The sequence below is a fragment of the Gymnoscopelus braueri genome, assembly GCF_963280865.1.
Source record: "Gymnoscopelus braueri genome assembly, chromosome: 20".
Taxonomy (NCBI): Eukaryota; Metazoa; Chordata; class Actinopteri; order Myctophiformes; family Myctophidae; genus Gymnoscopelus; species Gymnoscopelus braueri.
In genome coordinates, this window is record NC_137622.1 from 32,736,156 (window position 1) to 32,755,651 (window position 19,496).

General features: G+C 41.2%; 1 protein-coding gene across 3 annotated transcripts in view; it reads left to right on the forward strand.

The window, feature by feature from the left end:
- The window catches only part of zdhhc9 (zDHHC palmitoyltransferase 9), a 31,873-nt gene extending 12,411 nt beyond the window's left edge, over nucleotides 1-19,462 (forward strand). Inside the window, exons 3-10 of one of the 3 annotated variants that reach the window (XM_080416512.1) lie at nucleotides 1,478-1,636; nucleotides 5,495-5,632; nucleotides 7,007-7,053; nucleotides 7,718-7,822; nucleotides 11,657-11,760; nucleotides 12,820-12,919; nucleotides 14,935-15,342; nucleotides 18,915-19,462. In XM_080416512.1, coding sequence (XP_080272638.1) covers nucleotides 1,478-1,636; nucleotides 5,495-5,632; nucleotides 7,007-7,053; nucleotides 7,718-7,822; nucleotides 11,657-11,760; nucleotides 12,820-12,919; nucleotides 14,935-15,330 — 1,049 coding nt within the window. In that variant the 3' untranslated portion in view covers nucleotides 15,331-15,342; nucleotides 18,915-19,462. Of the gene's footprint in view, nucleotides 1-1,477; nucleotides 1,637-5,494; nucleotides 5,633-7,006; nucleotides 7,054-7,717; nucleotides 7,823-11,656; nucleotides 11,761-12,819; nucleotides 12,920-14,934 lie in introns of all 3 variants that reach the window. The other 2 variants (XM_080416511.1, XM_080416513.1) reach the window with 2 other exon arrangements.
- The last annotated feature ends 34 nt before the right edge of the window (nucleotides 19,463-19,496 follow it).

Here is a 19,496-nt window from a genome sequence, read left to right on the forward strand (position 1 = left end):
GGGGCTGTCTGCAAGGGACCATGTTGGAAAACATCATTTCCAGCAGTTGGGTTGGCTCCCTCTGGCAGCCAGGTCAGTTCAACTACAGCTGAACTTGGTGCATAACATCTACATAAACAGCGCCCCTGTGTACCTATGTAATCTTTTTCAGAAGCGTAGCGAAGCCCATTCCCACCTAACCAGAGCCAGCATAGCAGACCTGACCATGCCCACGTTCACCACTGAAATGGGAAAACGCTCATTTAGATTTGGAGGAGCAGTTAACTGGAACTCGCTACCCCTGACCATAAAGAGCACCAGCAGCCATCTCCTTTTTAAGACAAGGGTCAAAGCATGGCTATTAGAAAACGTTGCCGAATAGTAGGGTCACTTATGTTAGCAATGTGATTATATGTATTTATGCTGTAGGTAGTGTAGTAATTGATTGTTTTATTTATTATTGTACTGTTTACCTGTATGTATTTTGTTGCAGTGTTGTTTGTCTCAGACCAAGGACCACAATGAAAACAAGTCGCAAGACTTTTCTGTGTCTGTATCCTTGACGTTTCTATGATGAACATGGTGTAACATGTGTTTTTCTCGTGTGTAACGTCTAATAAAATCAAATCAAATCAAATACAGGAATAAATATAATAAATGTACAGACATTTCATTTGGTGATACTAAACACCTTTACTGACAGAGATAAGATATTTTCTCGCAAATATATACAATATATTGTTTTCATTGGTGTGTGATTCGATATACACTGAAATAAGGGTATACCTTGCATCAGGGTCTAGCTCAATCTTATTGTCCACCAAGCGTTGACAGACCATCATAAATAACGGGTTGTCTTGTATGGGACTTTAGACTGATTCAATGTTGTCATTCACTGACATTCTCAAGGTTCAACTCGCCTTATTTATGTGTGTATGCTTTCAAGTCCTTCATCTTCCATCCTCCAGTCGCCTCAATTGTACCTTTTCACACTGCAGTTAGTTATTACTTCATAGCTGTGTTATCAGTGCATGCTAGGCGAGACCTAGCCTGTTGACTGTTTAAACCGAAGTACTGGAATTTGGCAGAAGTACCACCCAAGGAAGTTATGTTGAGGCTTTACAGATCTGCTTACATTCTCTGTGCATGAAACGCGTGTTGTGATTAGTCGAAAGAGACCGTGTCCGGTGGAAGTACACACGACGGAAGTCCCACCCTATAGACACACTCTGAATTAGGTTGTGACCAGGCTTTTCTCCTCTGAGATCAGAAAAGGCTGGGAACAAGGCTATATCAGTGTGCAATTTGTGCATACTGTAGACATGATCCAGACTTACTATACTTTTCGCGCCGAATATGGCTGCCCTACGAGCTCACAATGTGTCGCAGTGCAACGCATAGTGAGCTTGTAGATTGTCTAAATAAGGCGTATGTGTGGTAGTGGTAAGACATCCTACATGGACTGAGGCCAGCATTGCATTGTGTTGTGTTTCCACAGAGGCTGCCAACGGGAACGTCCCCGCGGGACAGCGACCGCCGCCTCGAATCCGCAACGTCCAGATCAACAACCAGATAGTCAAGCTCAAGTACTGCTACACCTGCAAGATCTTCAGGCCACCTCGTGCATCTCACTGCAGCATCTGTGACAACTGTGTTGGTGAGAAACCGCTTTTCACTATGCCTTCTCAGCTGACATACTGTAGGGGTAAAATATAGTACAGATAAAATGTTTTTATAAGTCAGTAAAATGGTTTCATTTAATATTTTCAGAAACAGAGAGGGTAAAGCCTGTGTTATACTTAAGGTCCTTACACCTTGCACACCTGGGGTGTTTATTTTGTGCCATTATTTAGGCTGAAAATATGTTATTTCGAACTGTTTGTCTCATAACTCATGAGAACATAAACAATATTATTTGGGGATACATTTTTATACGGAGCAAGGTTGAGTGTTCACCACAAATAAAGGCATCAACCTGTATGAATGGTTTTGATGCAAAATACTTATTCGTCATGCCCCCGGTGTGTAGACCTTTTAGTTGTGTGCGGGTGTCGCACACATTGAAAATAGACGATCTACAAGAGCTTGTAGACCTGCTGTTTTTGGCGTGCGACACTGGTGTGCAACTATAAATCAGGAATAACTTTTTCTGAGAGCCGGAGGAATGGTAAAGAGCGGCATATTGACGCGACGATGGGTGCTTCTTTGCTGGAGTCTGACCTCATTCTCCTCTCTGTAACAGTTCTCTCTCTCGTCACAGTTTTTAAGAAAAAAATGCTGAATTGAGTAAATAGATGGCTTATAAAATAAGTTATGAAAAGCTGACAAAATACTTTACTGTATGGGTGAATAGCTACACAGACCGCAGTTTTGTGTGTGTGCATTCGCTGTGTGTGTGCGTGCATGCATGCTTGTGCATGTTTGTGTGGATACAGAGCCATGTCATCTTAGTCTTGGAGAATGGTCATTTTGGCTGCTGGTGATTGAGGAATGCCTTTGAAGGCAGCGTAGCGTCATAGCTGATATGAGTAGAACAGGCGAAGCACAGTGAGGGAATGTATGCACCGTCACTGTGAACACTGGGCTATCTGTGTGAAGTCCACCTGCTACACACGAACACACACACACGTGCACAGGTGCATGCACACAGAGAGAGCATGATCCAGCAGCCTGTTTTAATCTTACTGTAAATAATAAATATTTGCCATGTTGACCTTCCATTGTTTGAAACACATTAACCCTGCCTTCCCTATTTTTGGCATGTCATTATAGTCAAAGCTAGATCAGTTTCACCAAGAATTACTTCATGATATATGTTTGTGAATTTCAACTGTACGGTTACCAGATCAAGGCAGATAATTTGCAGGACAGCAAAACATGGTACATCGCAGGACATGGAGATGTGTGTGTAATAATTATTATTTAAAAATCCATTATTAAATGCCTGGATTTCAGATTTGACATTTAATTATTTACCTGTAAACAAGTATGGATGATTTCTTATGTTATTTCTAACGGGTTTAAAAACAGGCTTTAAAACAAGCATCTTACGCAAGAAAGGAAGAATTATGATGATTTGGTACTGGAACTTGTATTCTTATTGGAATGGACAGCATTCTCTTTTAGTACAGTAGGTTACAGAGGTGTAAAACTCCTGACATGTACAGCTTTAGTTCTCCTTCACTTGTATTTTGCTTTTGATGAGATCAAAACTGCAGCGTTTCCTTTGATCGATCCATCATTTAAAACTGTCTCTCGACAAATGCGTTGATGTCAGTGATCTGGATGTTTTAAGGAAAAGGATACAAAATATATTTTATTCATGTTTGGTTGGGTGCGTTAGCACAGCAGTGCTGTCCAGTGTGACAGGATCTCTTGTCGCTGTGATCTCTCTCACCTGCGGCAACAGAACCGACATGGTCCATGTCTAGTTTGCAGATCATATTAACTCATTGAATGCCCAAATTATTTCTGGCTATTTCTGGCCAGTACGATTTATTTTAAAGTAAAAAAAAAGTGCTTAGGAAGCGAGATACAGCCTTTTTCAGTTATAAGTTAAACAAGGAGTGGATGGAGCTGCAAATCTTCAGATAATGATATCTTGTTTTTTTTTTTTTTTTTTTTTTTCAATAACACGTGAAACACGTTAATGGCACGTTGCACCATAGCGCTAAAACACGTGAAACACGTTAATGGCACTCAATGAGTTAAGAGCTTCAGCAGACCTGACAGACAAACGTCTGATTTTGGGGATTGTACTGCGAAATGTGGCAAGGATTGTGGTTAATCAGCCTTATGTCATACAATATGAAGTGAAGATCTACACATACAATTATCATTAGTGAAAATTGACATATTTGCTGTGGATTCTTGATACATTTTTGGTCGACGATGTACAATTGGACAGACTACTGTACGTATCAAAGCGAAATGGCTCAAATCAAAACTGAAGCGCCTCCCGTTTGTTTGTCTGTGATGTTTATGTTGTCGTGAAACCTCATCCCGGATGTACAGTGTTGTCGGCCACACACGGGGAAACGTGTAAAGCAAGATGTTTCACCTCTGCTGGCCGCCTGACCCTGGTCCGCTCTCATCTGGCAGTGGTCCAAATGGAGGGGCAGGCATGGAGACGCGTCTTCCTATATTTAGACTTTAGGAATAGAAAAACAGCTCTGATTACCTGCAATGCTCTGCCTGTGTCTTTGAGAAAGAATGAAAAAAAGATCAAATTCAAGACAACGTATTTTCTTTTCAAAGCTGCAGTATGTGGTGTAGAGCTGACAGGTTCGGGTCAGTTCGAATGTCATGTAATTGGGTTGGTGTTTAAAAAATGTATGTAATTTTTGTCTGGCTCAACTTGCTTGAGCCTGCTTAAAGCTCTAATGTGTTGCTGTAGGAGGGTCTGTGTGAATGTCCACTGACTCAACTTGTGTTTGTATTCAAGAAACATTTCACCTTTTTTCAACATCATCTCATACTGTATATGGGACCTCACAAAATGCTCACTGTGGCACCGGGCTCTATCTGTCTATGCACGCATAAGAAGTCTCAGAAGTGGACTGTGGATGGTTTTAAAATTTGCCTACCGATGACATAATCAGTGGTAATTTCAAACTTCATTTTGTATTGATGCAAGAACAATGGCTTCTATTTCAGCATGCTTAACGTTCCAGGAAGAGAGAGACTGTAGTTTCTATTAGCTTGGAATCCCCACCAATGATGTTATTGGTAGGCAGGTTTCTGAAATCTCCACAGCCAACCTCTGAAATGGAGAGTGAACGGTGCCATCTTATAATGAGCGAGGACAGTTATTTGAAGATGCAGTTTAAAATGGATGAAGCGTTCCTTTAAAGGTTTAATGACATTCACTTTTACACCACATTCAAAGTCTTTGTCCTGGTCCTTCAAAAGTGTACAAAAAGTTTTAAGTGAAAATTCCATTCCAGTGATCCATGGCAGGTGTTTTTCTCTCACATTTCTAAAGCCTTTTCAACTGCAATGAAAAAAGAAATCTTTGCCTGCGGGTGTCGCTGGTGAGGGATTTTGCCTGTCAATCATCGCCTCTGCTCCGCCCCCCCCAAAGGAAAGGATAGGGGAGGGGAGGGGCGAGGAGGAGAGTGGGCGGGATTATTCGACTGTGACCTCACTGTCGAAGGGCCAAGCTCAGATTACTTTTCAGCCTAATTATTCAGAAAACCCCAGACCACAGAAAATCCACTGAATGTTCTAAGTTCAGGTTTTTTGGGTGTAATTGAGGTCATAAAACCCCAAATAAAACATTGAAAATAAAAAAAGTGAAAATGAATGTCATGATACCTTTAAGCCCTATTCTGTATTTTAAAATGACAACAATAGCCCATCTGCAAGCTCACATCACATCGTGATTGTCAATTTCAGCTATTTCTGAACATTTCTGATCTTTTCTTTTTTAAACATTCACCTATAATGTCATGCCCAAAATAGCTATGCCAGGTTGAAAGTAGTTAAACACGTGCTCTCATTTGTCATCCTCCAGACCGTTTTGATCACCACTGTCCCTGGGTTGGCAACTGCGTGGGAAAGAGGAACTACCGATACTTCTACCTGTTCACCCTGTCGCTCTCCCTGCTCACTATCTACATCTTCACCTTCAACATTGTCCACGTTGTCATGCGTAAGTATCCAGTGGAAAGATTGCGTGTGTGTGTGTGTGTGTTGCATATTGTAGGTAACGCAGCAAAACCCTGAGTTGTAAATCTACCTTTTTTCCATTTCCCAAAAAGTTATGGTTTTGGACATTGAAGGTTTCTGCGCAACAGCGACGATATGTCTATTATCATGTCCATGTAATAATTGTTAATATTTAGGGTGCTGCTTTTGGGGGGGGGAGAGGGGGGGTTGTGATCTCAGAGCCAAATACAATGCAGTATCATTGCAATAAATAGCTTTCTTCTTGACGAGAGTGTTTGAAAGAAGTCCAGTTATTGCCAATCGTCTTTATCAGTTGCTTTATCAGTTGCTTCTGTACTCTGTGGTCAAGGAACCAGAAGTGATTCCATTCTGTCACTACAGTATATGGCCAAACAGTTTTCAAAATCATACTTTTAGCACATTTACATGAATAATAGTACTGGTACCTAATTTGTAACCTAAAGTTATTTAGTGCAACAAAAATTATTTGTTACGCAAGTGCCGCCACCATAAGGTCTTTTTTAATATGTTGACTTAGTTTCCATTCATTTATATATTAAAATGAGATTTTGAGACCTGTCCATCATACAATGAGAGTGGTATCGCTACTACTACTCGCTACTGGTTCCTCGATCACAGAGCACAGAAACGACGGATAAAGATGATGGACAATATTTGTATCGCAACAACCCAAGGTTTTACCAAAGTTCAACATCACTGTCACACTCTTGCACTTACGGGTCCATTTTAACGCTCAGTATTTTTGTTGTGCAGCATGTACGTTTGTGCATTTTCTCCGAAATCTAGGCTGACATTCGTTTTGGTGCAACATCTATCAGTGTGACACGCTGATTGCTAACAGAATGTGACAAAACAGGAAGGGGCAGTTTGTGTGACACACAGAGAACAACTAACTAACTACAGTACCCCCGACCCACACACACAGCTTGGCCCAAGGCATTCCCTAGACTAGAGCGTAACTTGACATCTAACATCACATCCTCTCCCTCTCATCATCGCATTTGCTTCAGTATTCTCTTGCATGTAGACGGCGGGAGAACAGAGCCATGGGCACCAGGAGAATACATTACAGTCAGGATCATTATCGCCTCATGGGCGTACGATCTTCATTTGAGGGCCGCACCACTCTTTGAACGTCATGCTAAAGAATGAACAAGGAGAATATGCAAGCGCTTGTCATCTCAGATGGAAGGGGAGGATATGTATGTGTGTATGTGCATGCGTGCAGAGATTCTACAGAGGTATAGAAGGGGAGGATATGTGTGTGTGCATGCGTGCAGAGATTCTACAGAGGTTCTCTCTTTTGAAGTCCTCTCTTGTGTGTGCTTCTTCACAGGTTCAGTGGATTCTGGCTTTTTGAACACTTTGAAGGAAACACCTGGAACATATCCTTTCCAACACACTGACCTCCGCAAGTTACAAAACCCCCAGCTGCCATGCATGCCTACATGCGTGTGTGCATGATATTTTTACCCTGCTCTTGGGACAAAAATAATAATAAAGTTCCCAAAGTCGTTAACAAAGACCTTCAAACCACTACTACTACTATGACACCACAAGTGAAACGATATCGTCCCGTTTCACGCTCTGTTTCATGCTCCTTTTGCACTCTCTCAAAATGTCAGCTAAAGGGTGCGTTTAGGAGGGCTTTGACTGCCCGCATCTACCATGTTCTCTCAAATTAGACCTTTCCTTCTTTGATTTTGTGGACCACTTGGGTTATGAAATGGTTGTATGTAAGTGTGCTAGCCGTTTAACCACTTAGCCCTGTATACTTTGTTGTACAAGGAATACAGAAATCTCACAGCAAATCTCACAACACAAAAGTGTTGTGAACTTGTAGGTTGTCAATTTTCACTATTTTCAAAAAGAAAATTAAAGCTAAAAACAGGAAATTAACCTTTTTACGCAAACATTTTTTTGTGTTAAAAAAATTTCCGCCTGTAATGATGTGCCCAAAATAGTGATGCCAGGTTGAAAGTGGTTAATTCAGTAATCACGGAGGCAGGCAGATCGCACCTGTGTTGTTTTCTTAACTCTTTAGTTCACTGTGCTGGAGGTGCTCGTGTGCTTCTTCACGCTGTGGTCTGTGGTGGGTCTGACTGGCTTCCACACGTACCTGATCTCTCTCAACCAGACCACCAATGAAGATGTAAGTATATGGTCTGAACCTTTGCCCCCTCAAGTACAGTGCATTCCAACGTCGCCATGTCCATAGCCGCAATCGTGCAATGATGATAATGCAGTGTGATTATGTATCTGTAGTGCAGGTTATATAACAACTCCCACACAAAACGCAGACACACACCACCCTACACACAGTTTTTATGTGTCTTTGTCATTGCAAGTGTTTATGTATATGCATACTTGTGCATGTGTTTGTGTGTGTGTACCTTACGTTGAAGAAAATGTGCATTTTAGAACAAATTGTTCTTGCAAGAAGATGCTTGTCAACTCATTAAATTCACTCAGTTCTCAGTTGGATTTAAGAAGCTTTCCCAGGCTGGCTGTGTGGGAGAAGATAAGGTCTACAGTGAGGGATTGGATCACAATGTATAAATTAATTCAACCATTGTTGTTTGGCCAGCTATTCTATCAAAGTATGCACACACACACACACACACACACACACACACACACACACACACACACACACACACACACACACACACACACACACACACACACACACACACACACACACACACACGCTTGATGGAAAGCAGATGACATCTAGTGCCAGTGCAGTTGGACAAACCCACTGGAGGAGTAATTCTTGTTGTCTTTGTATATACCATGGTAATGGCATACATAGATCATCTGAGTCTTTGCTAGCTCACATTTGACTGCAGAGGCTCTGGCAAGAAGTGCACAAGCACAGCAGTGGTCATGGGAGGCTCTAGACGACTGTTGAAAGCTTCAGAGCGCTCCCTCATACTTTACTGTAATGATTAATTTAACATTCCTTTTCTCTATTTCCTCAGGGTCGGCATGCTTGGTTTTTGAACATGTAATAAGCCATGTGAATGCAGCAATAACGCTGCTGTTGGTTAGTTAGAACAATAGCTGTCAGCCTGGCTCTATCTATATCTGTGATTGGCCTAATAATAGGCACGTCAATACCTGCAGGGGCTTGGCAAGCTGCCAGGCATGCTGGTCTGGCAGTAAGGGAGAGCAGCAATGCTGGCGAGAGAGAGGGAAAGTGGAGAGCAGCTAAGAGAGCGTAGTCACGGTGATGAGGGACAGCGAGAGAGAAAGAGAGAGAGAGGGCACCTTGAACTATGGCTGGTATCTATCTAGGTCTGGGGGCGATAACTGCATCACCGCCATACCGCGGGTCGAGTTCATAACCGCAATTTCTTCTTATATTTTCATATTTGCCATCAGTCATCGACTGACGGCACTGTCGAAAAAAATACGATGGCTTGTCTACTTACGCTTTTGTGAGCAACCCAGACAGTTTTTAATTTGCTTGATTCAGTCAGTAGATAATTGATATTTATTGTCTCCGCCAGGCCGAAAGGCATGGCGAGAGAGTATGTTTTACCCCCTGTCCGTCCGTCCGTCCGTCCGTCCGTCCGTCCGTCCGTCCGTCCGTCCGTCCGTCCGTGTGTCCGTCCTGTCCGTTAGAAGCTAATCTCTGGCACCTTTGGCCCGGCCGCTGCGATACTGTGCACTCACACTCCCTTGATGCCAATTCAGAACCTCTGGCCCAAACTTTTTAGATTGCCCTGTTATAGCGCCACCAGGAGCCGATATGTGCAAAACACATTTATTGATACTACTCCTACAGATTTTGTCTAAACATCACACAAATCGGTACACAGTATCTCTATAGTCATGTGATCAACACGGATTTATCCGATTTCCCATATTCCATCCTGATTGCCTAAGATTGGCTTCCAAAGTTTGCAGGATTGGTCCGTTTTGAACAAAATGCCTCAAATCATGAACGCAGCTTGCGATTTCCGTGAAGTTTCACACGCACATTTCTATTAGGCCGAGGAAGAAATGACACCCTTTTCACATTGGCCTGTTATAGCGCCACCAGCAGGTCTAATTTAGCAAAATACATTTTTGGAACAAAATGCCTCAAATCATGAATGCGGAGTCCGATTGCAGTGAAAAGCCCTTGAACAAATGGCACCCTTTTCACATTGGCCTATTATAGCGCCACCAGGAGGCCACAATAACGTACCTGACCTGGCGGAGACCTGTGCTCCGAGGAGAACTTTTTCTAGTTTTATCATGGGTTTCCTATAGAAACCCCTTGTAACTTCAAACTCCATTTTAAACCGTCTTAGATGCATTGAAAGCACCCGTCCTTGGTTCTGGTGACTGATATTGTCCTTCTAAGTGTTTCTAAGTGGCAGTGTTTTTTCAATTACTTATTTCTTTTCGTTTATTTTCTTTCTTTATTTCTATTTTTAAGAGCTAACAGTACATCCCATAGCCTGGGGGACCGTGACAACAGACCCTGTGGCCGAGCATGCATGCCCACGGCTGCACGTGGCCACGCATGTGCAGTAACGGCGAAAACTGTGGCCGTAGAGTTACACAGAGTTTCCAAAAAACGCTATTAAACAGCTTGAATTTGGGAAAAGTTTAAAATATCGTTCCTGTCTGCACATGGTAATGATCGTATGCCTGTGTGCAAGTTCAGATCAATTTTTCAACACACTGAGGACAAAAACATGTTCGTTCAGACAGACAGACAGACAGACAGACAGACAGTTAGAGGTTTCCTTAATTATAGGAGGATGACAGCCAGGTGAATCCAAACTCCTGCTGATATTTGCATTGTATTTTAAACAGCTCAACGTTACCCACTTTGAGTTTCTCACTTGCGGTCACAGTCGTGACACTTGTCAGTTGTGTGGTCCGAAAACTGTGATTTATTTTTGTCTGCGGTACCTAAAAATCCATACTGCCCCAGGCCTGCTATATACTGGTATGTCCTCTCTGAGGGCTGAGCTGTGCTCAATATACGTACATACACATGAACTGATCATATAATCTACTATATGGAGAGATATACTGTGTAGGGGTTTCATTTAAATTGAATTTACCTTTTGTGTGGTCCAGCTAACATGGCTACCGTGACTTGGCAGTATACATATTTTTGAAAGAGTTATTCATGTAGGAATATGGAGGACTCTTTTACACAGTTTCTTTGAATTGTTATTCACTGAATTAATAAAGTCACTCCCAGGGTTGTCATGCTTTCACCCACATACTATTAATCTTAAACCAGGAATCATCACAGCCCTTTATATAGGTCAAGCACATGCCTGTGGGAGTAACATCTAAAATTGGTGCTGTGCTTTTGAATAACGCATAAAGCATATACTGTAGCGTGTAAGAAAATTCTCCCAGAAGACGTGGCAGGCAATCTGCTGTGTTCAGCAAGATTGTACGCAGTTATGGTGCTTGAGGGTGCTTAATATATTTTTAAGGGGTTGACTTTGAAAACGGGCGGTGGTTTGGAATGGCTAGACCCTGTATGGATCAAGGCTATTATAGTTTTGAATTTTTAATTAGTTTTTATTTTTATTTCATTTTTACTTTGTTTATCATTTTCAGTTAGTTTTAATTAGTTTTTAAAGCGGGTTTGCTAGTTTAGTCTTTATTTTGTGAAAAACCTATGTTTTAGTTTAGTTTTTATTAGTTATTTTAGTGTTAGTTATATTTTTTGTTGTAATATGCTGATATCAAAAACTGATACTGATAAAGTGACAGACTGAAACTAGGTCAAAAACATGTCTTTGATTTTGTTTTAGTTAGTTTTGTACACACACAATACAGTTTCCGTCAGTTATCAATTGTTTTGTATAGCCTCTTTTCTATTTTTATTTCAGTTAACTAAAATCATTACATTTTCTTTTTCCATTCTAATTTGAGTTATATTGTTAGTTATAGTTAACTATAATAACCCTGGTATGGAATGTGCCCTCTTATAATGGACCACTGTTTTTGTGTTGGCTAGATCAAAGGCTCGTGGTCGGGTAAGAACAGAATTCAGAACCCTTACAGCCACAAGAACTTCATCAAGAACTGCTGTGAGGTGCTGTGTGGGCCTGCGTACCCCAGGTAAGCGTCCCTCTAGACCAGTGGTTCTCAAACGTTTTAATTAAAAAAAAACACCCATAACTCTAATGGTGCGTTCACGCGGGCAGATTAAAAGCTACAAAGATACAAAAATATACGTGTGATTAAACTACAGCTGTAGTTTAATCTTTGTATCTGGAAGTTGAACCCAGCTCAACTTGAATGTGTAGCTTTGTATCTTTGTCACTAGAGCTACAGCTGCAAACATCAGGTCTATCTTTGTATCTTCATGTCGCTGGTTTCCGTTGAAAATGAAAGGTGGCATGTATGTATCTTTTAATCTGCCCGTGTGAACGCACCATAAGAGTTACAAATGGAACCATTTGTACACTCTCTGAGCTAAAGACCAGAGTCCATTTGTAACCCCCTCAAGGATTTATGAGGGTCCTGGGGTATATCTGCACAATACAAGTCTTGTAACGTTGGTGCATTTACAGTGAATAATGACAATATGAAACCATATTTAAAGTTAGTTATGTTTTTAAGTAAAAATGGAGATAAATAAGATTAAGTTATATAAGGTAATGTCATATATACCTTCAACCTGTATCCTCTGTGATACAACTCGGTGTTTATATGACATAAAGGGTGATGCGTTCACCGTTCGAAGGGGTTAAATACTGTGTAAACACTTTATCCATATTTTATACTTTGGCTATTCAAAAATAACAGCTCAGTTTTGAAAGCGAACATTTTTAACTCAAGTCTTTGCTTCTGGGGGGTCCTTGGCATGAAAAAGTTTGAGAACCACTGATATAGCAACATATGTTTTTTTTAAACTTTAGGATTTAGAAGACATTAGTAGAATATGTATACAAAGATCTTCACGATTTAAAATAAATAGCAAAGCCAAAGAAATCGAAAATGACAGATGTGTTCCCGGATTGAATGGGTTAATTCGAAATTCTAGTCGGTTATCTGAACACCTCACTGCTAGCATCCCTCCTCTGCTGCTCCCCAAGCACCATCTCTCTCCGTCCCTCTATGGTGAATAGAGAACAGAGTGCTTTCAGTGACTGACAGCCTTGTCTTACTCACCAGTGTCTTGGACAGAAGAGGACTGATGAACGAGGAGTCGCCTGTTCCCGCAGACGACACTGCTCCCTCCTCCGACAGCAGCAACCCAGTGCCACAGACCACGGTGAGCCAAGGAACACACACACACACACACACACGCACACGCACACGCACACACGCACACGCACACGCACACACAGCTCTGTCACGATTACACATTTAAGTTGTCGATTAATTGTCACTCAAATAATTGCGATTAACAATTACATTTTGTGTTCGGCATTGAACATTGGAACGTGTAAATACATTTTATTTTTCTGTTTTGCCTTTTAGGCTTCCTAATCAAAAATTGCACTGGGCAGATATAACAAATAACTTAAATATACAAATACATTGTTGACATATTTAATAATTATATTTGAAAATGGGAATATTTTTCAACATGGAAACGATTATGCCGATTATGCAAAAAATAATTGCGATTAGACGATTATGTAATAATTGTGACACACACACACACACACACACACACACACACACACACACACACACACACACACACACACACACACACACACACACACACACACACTGTGCCCTGTCATATTTGTGTGTCTGGCACTAAAATGGTTCCAGCCTGCCAGACACTGACTATTGTGCAGTGAGCAGGCATGAAGGAGAGTCTAAACCAATTATAGAGAGCAGCAGGGAGAAAGGGGCGAGCACAGGAGGTGTGAGCGCTTTCCATATTCCATTTCTTTTAATAATCCACCTTGTGATGCACTGACATGGAGCCACTTGGTGCATCTCATTGCACGGCTGCCATTGGATTTCTTTTTGGTCCGTTCCTGTGAATTGGTCATGAATCATAACCACGCTATACCCATTTTCATGCTTCGAGATGAATTGTATAGTTTTTCTATCCCCTGTGCAGCCAATAGACACTGGAACATTATTTGACCCTTTCGAAAAACAATGGGTTCAGAAAGATTGCATGGGTATATATGGAAGAATACACTCTTATTCACCAGCTACAATACAGTATGAAATGTCTTGTTGGTTAGGGAAGCTTCAATCAATTGTAAAAAATTAAGTATAATGCTATTATAAATTAAAACCTTTTAAAAGATTTTCCCTTTTTAAGAGGAAATGAATAAAACACTCCATAGTTAAATGTCTGGAGCTGGGGCAAAACAAACAAACTGTTTAGCCAGTTTGATTAGTCTTCCGCCATGTGGTCTTCTGATTTGATTGAGAAAGCCTCTTCCCACTACTGATTCAGAGCCTCTGCTGCTAGTAAGGTTAGTTTAAAATGGAGGACGAACAACTCTGCCCTGCGGTTATGTCAATGCTCACCTGGGAGGACTTGAATGACTGTACCCATTGACAGCCAAGACGATATTATATGGTACAGTCAGTGCAATAGCGTGAAAACATACAGAGTCTTTTATTGAGGAGGATCACAGCATAAGCAGTAGGAGAGCTTAACCCGCCCGGCCTAAGCCTCACGCCTCCGCTGTGTCTTCTCTGCCTCTGAAGGAGATGTAGGAGTTAGGTAGGAGGACAGAGTCCCTTTTTTACCATCCAGAGGGTTGGTCATTCCTCTTGTGCTGTCATAAAATAGCATAAAATAGTCAGGCTGTTAAGTCAGGGACCAGGTAGGTAAGGTAAGGTAAGGAGCTTTATTGTCATTCCATGCAGAATGAAATTTGTTACCCAGGTCCTGGTCAAGGCAGAATAAAAAAAAATACACCTAAAACACAACGTAAAAACGTAAAAACTGTTCAATAACAACAGGTACACACCATCAGTAGGTCTACATTCTCTAATCAGTGCAGATCAATTAAGGAGAGACATATTGGAACAGCTGTTTGACCCACAGGACAGGATGAGATAATATCCATAATTGCCCCTCAATATCCTTTCCCTAGGTTAGACAATTATAGTTCACAGAGATTCACAGATAGTAAAGAATCTAATTATCTTAAATGGTCCTATTCTACATGTAGTCACACAGTCTAAATAATGACATATTTAAGGGTAATTCTTGTTAAAAAAAAAAGAGACGGCCATGTCGCAATGGCTTTAGTGTGGTTCAGAATTACCTAAATATTTCTTGCTATGTTTTCCTCTTTTCAGCGTTCACTTCTCTGCCTACAGAAATCCACTGCCCCACTCATCCCTAACGAGCACACCCCCGATGATGTGAAACCTAGCATTGCATTCTCAACAGAGAAGAGCATTGCATCCTCAACAGAGAAGAGCATTGCATCCTCAACAAAGAAGAGCATTGCATCCTCAACAGAGAAGAGCATTGCATCCTCAACAGAGAAGAGCATTGCATCCTCAACAAAGAAGAGCATTGCATCCTCAACAGAGAAGAGCATTGCATCCTCAACAGAAAAGAGCATTGCATCCTCAACAGAGAAGATCCCGTCCCCCAAGGAGGAGAGGCCGCCCACGTCTAAAGTCCCACCCCTGGCCTCACCCGAGACTGACGCAGAAACGTCCATCGCCAAGGACAAGACCCACTAGCTGCATGCCTGCGTGAGTCTCTCTTGGCTCGTCTGGCAGCTGCTGCCCACCTAACCCCCCCCACACACACCCCTGCATTGTCAGGAAGTGGAACATGAATCATCAGTGTCCGATTAATGCGCGAGGAGACTCAGTTATTGTTGAACTCTTGCCCTACATTCCACTACAAATGCGGAGATACTGCATCCTCCTTCTCTTCCCCTTTCTTCCAAACCTGTGGATGCGGCATCGTGTAATTGACACTAAACCCCTCTGTGGGGATGGGGTGTAATCTAATAGAAACTCAGATGCTTCCTCTATCCCCTGAACGTTGCATGGAAAAGACAAAACAAAACAAAAAACACTCCCAAGTAGTGGACATCCCCACAGGCTACCCATGGGCTTGTTCTGTTGATGCTACTCTGTCTTTATTTAATATAGCTGTAAAGACTTTTATTGTGGGAAAAAAAAATCATCCAAATCCTCCTCCAAATATACTCCTAGGATTGCAAGTGACAAACAGAGGACGATATTTCTTCTGGACATCTGTAAATCTCCTATCATGCATTCGATCAGTTTTCAGTTTCTCCAGCACACGCCCTATGCAATTCATACGCGGCTGGTTAAGGATCATATGTGTATCAGTAATAGCTACATAAGAGGATAACATGCAAACCATCTTCTGAGACAAGTACGATCTCAGAGGATGTCTACCTGGTAATCTGATATTGCTGCATTCAGTGCTGTGGTACATTTGCGTCTGTTGGTTAATTCGAATCAAGCTACCGTCCTTCCATTTTTATACTGTCAAATATGCAGAGCGGCATCAGTTTTCTGAGTCAGTTGAAATGATTTCAGACACTGTTCGCAGGGTACCTCCAATACAGTTCTGTGTCTAGTCCTGGAGACCCAATTGGAGTTTGAAACGGTTTGACACGTAACATACCGTGGGTCCTGGAGCAATCCTACAGTATATTCTTCCACTAGCAGATTTCCCAGGAAGTGCCGTTCTGCTGAATTGTTCTGAATCGATGGTTTGTATCAATACATAAATACATATTATCCATTTGTTGTGTGAAGTGTGTGCAGTTGCCCAATTTTCATTACTTTAGAATTGTTTGCCAGCTTGCTGAGAATATTCAAAGTCCTTTTTCTGATCAACAGCCCTAGCATGTTTTATTAAGTATTTGGATAATTAGTATAATTATTATTAGTGAAAATAATAATAACTTTCATACAGGCAGTCCGTGGGCAGCACCTTCCAAAACTAGGTGTCCTCAAAATGTAAATGGCATCATTATGCTCTTGTGCAGTTGATCAGAAACAGAACTTTTATTTTCTCTGTGTGTGACTCTTTTAAAGTAAGATTTAATGTGGAAATTGGGCAACCGCACACTTCAAAACATGTATAATATATTTGTAAGACCATCACTTCAGAATTTGATTTTAAACAGTGGAATTGAGGATCCAAACAGTGTCAAACATTGTCTCCAGGGCTATTCTGTGTCTAGAGGAAGATGCTTTCGCCAGTGTCCAAGAGTGCGTGCGAAGGAAGGCCTGATGGCTCTTGATAGCAGACACTAGGAACAGTGCCTTATCTTTAACAGTTGCACTATCAAATGCAGCAAAGGTCAACCACAGAAGAAGCCCTGTGATTCCGTTCTAAACACAGTTACATGCCATCTTCTAAACACAATTACATTCCCATTGAACAAGTGTTTGATGGGAAATGTCACTTTTTATACACTACCAATTAGACTACGGGAAGCAAAAAAAAAAAAAGAGAGAACGAAGCCATTGCTCGATTGTACATACTGTAGTTTATGTTTGGGGTAGATACTAAAAACCTCCCATTGAACTGATAAAGGAAGTGCCAGTGTTAATTCCGCCTGTCAGCTCAAACACCATACTATAATGTAAGTCCAACCGCTGACCTAGGGGCTGAGCTATTTGTTCCTATAATCCTTCCTCTTACTGTTGCCCTTTAACCCCTCCAAACTCCAACCCACTGATTTTTAAGTCGAATCGTATTTATCTTGTCTCCCTTTCTTTTTTTATGCCTGCTATTTTGCTGTAACAGGTATTTCAAGCCCAAGGCATAGGTAGTTGTTACCTAAGGCAGTGGTTCTCAAACGTTTGCCAGGGGGCCCCGTACAAGATTTGTGTTGTTAAAATGTTTTAAAAATATTACAAACATTTCAAAAGAAATCCAAGATTTTTTTATGCCTTTGTGTATAGAGCACCGAAGTCCTGATGTCACTGCCGCTAGAGGGCGCTATCCCCCTGGGTCGCGGTGTTATCTTTTGTGTTGAAATCCCCATAGGGGAATCTTGGATCGCCTCATATAAGAACTGTGTTCCAAAAATAAACAAATCATCCGGGCGATTTTACTCATTATGGATATGAAGCATCGACTGAAGGTGGAAATGTACAAATTTACCCAAAGAGTATAACACAATAAACGCTAGAAATGAGTCAAACGACCCAAAGACTACATTTCCCATGAATGCGGCTGCTGTAGGGACAGTGATTTCAGACGACGGAAGTGTAGTTTTTAAGACTTTTTAGGGCAGAATTAATTCAATTTTCTCCAGTAAAAAGGCTGTATCAAATATGAATGAAGATCATAAACGATGCAGAGCTACCACCCTGACAGAAACGCCCGGATGATTAGTTTATTTTTGGAACACAGTTCTTATATGAGGCGATCAAAGATTCCCCTATGGAGATTTCAACACAAAAAATAACGCTGCAACCCAGTGGGATAGCGCCCTCTAGCGGCAGTGACGTCAGACTTCGTTGCTCTAGTGGTTAACTGATTCGGATGCTGGGGACCCCCTGGAACTCCCTCAAGGACCCCTGGGGGTCCCCGGACCCCACTTTGAGAACCACTGATCTAAGTTGTCCGTGGTGGACTCATTATCACCCAGAATAGTGAGACGCACATCAGACGAGTATCTCTCCTTCTTTTCACACATCTGTGCTTCCAGATCAAACGGAGTGCAGGATTCATTGAAGCACTGCTTTCAGGTCACATAAACTCAAAGGGACAGGATTCACAAAGGAAGCGAGAGACGGCCAAGACATTTGCTGTTGATTCGATGCTAGCCATTAGAGAGTTTGTGTTTTTGTCATTGTGTTGTATGCAAGAGAGTAAATGTTTGTGCATTAAACTTAGAAATAGAGATTCTAGTATAACAACCGCTTCACTATTGATTAGACTCTGATACTTGCCCAAGACGTGTCTTGCTTTCATTGTAACGTTGGTCGTTAAAAATGGTCTCCATAAATACTGTATAATAGGATATTATATGACCTAGTGACCTAATTCTAAACAAACGGAATGCTAAAAATGCAATGTTAAGTTCAGTTGCTGGGAGACACGGCAGCTGTATGTATCTTATTTTTAATTATTATAATTTGAGTGAATCACTCAGAAAACATGTCAGACTGATGCACATTTCCTTTGTTTATTCTCAGACAGTGGAAAGAAGAATGTCATCTTTCCTTTTGAAAGATGCTTTAATTTGGCTGGCAGTGTTGTGTCTGGGAAGTGTAACTGTTCAACGTTTGCTTGAACAGGAATGTTTTATTTTGCCCTGCAGCTCTTCATGATCTAAAGCTGTCCCAAGCCAAGATCCATATTTAAAGTTGGATTTGTTGAGTTTGCCTTCTCCAGAAGTAAAGTATAATGACGACAGCTTCAGTCTACGTTGCTGTCACAGATAAACTGGAATGCACGCACAAAGTGATTGTCTGTAAAAGACGGGATGTTCATGTTGGAATCCCGTGTATGATGGTTTTAAAGTAAAAATTTAGTGGGACTATTGGACCGTAGATATTACCTGTATCAGTTTACAGTTTAGTAAGATGACTATTTGTTACCATGTTGAGCTCAAGGAAATTCCAAATTTGCTTAACATGTTGATTTCTATGTTAAAACATGTCGGGGTCAGATCTGAATTCCCTGTTCAGTCTATCATGTTGCATCATACAGTATACAGTTACAGTACTATACCATTGATGGAACTCTTATTTATGTTCACTTTGTTTAGTAATAACACTGTGATTTACATGTATTTCATTCAGATTCCCTCACTTCTTTTTACATGATCGATGTGTCTGTTAAATAAACAATATTGTCTTATTATTATTTCATACCTTGACTTGTTGTCCTAAACGACACT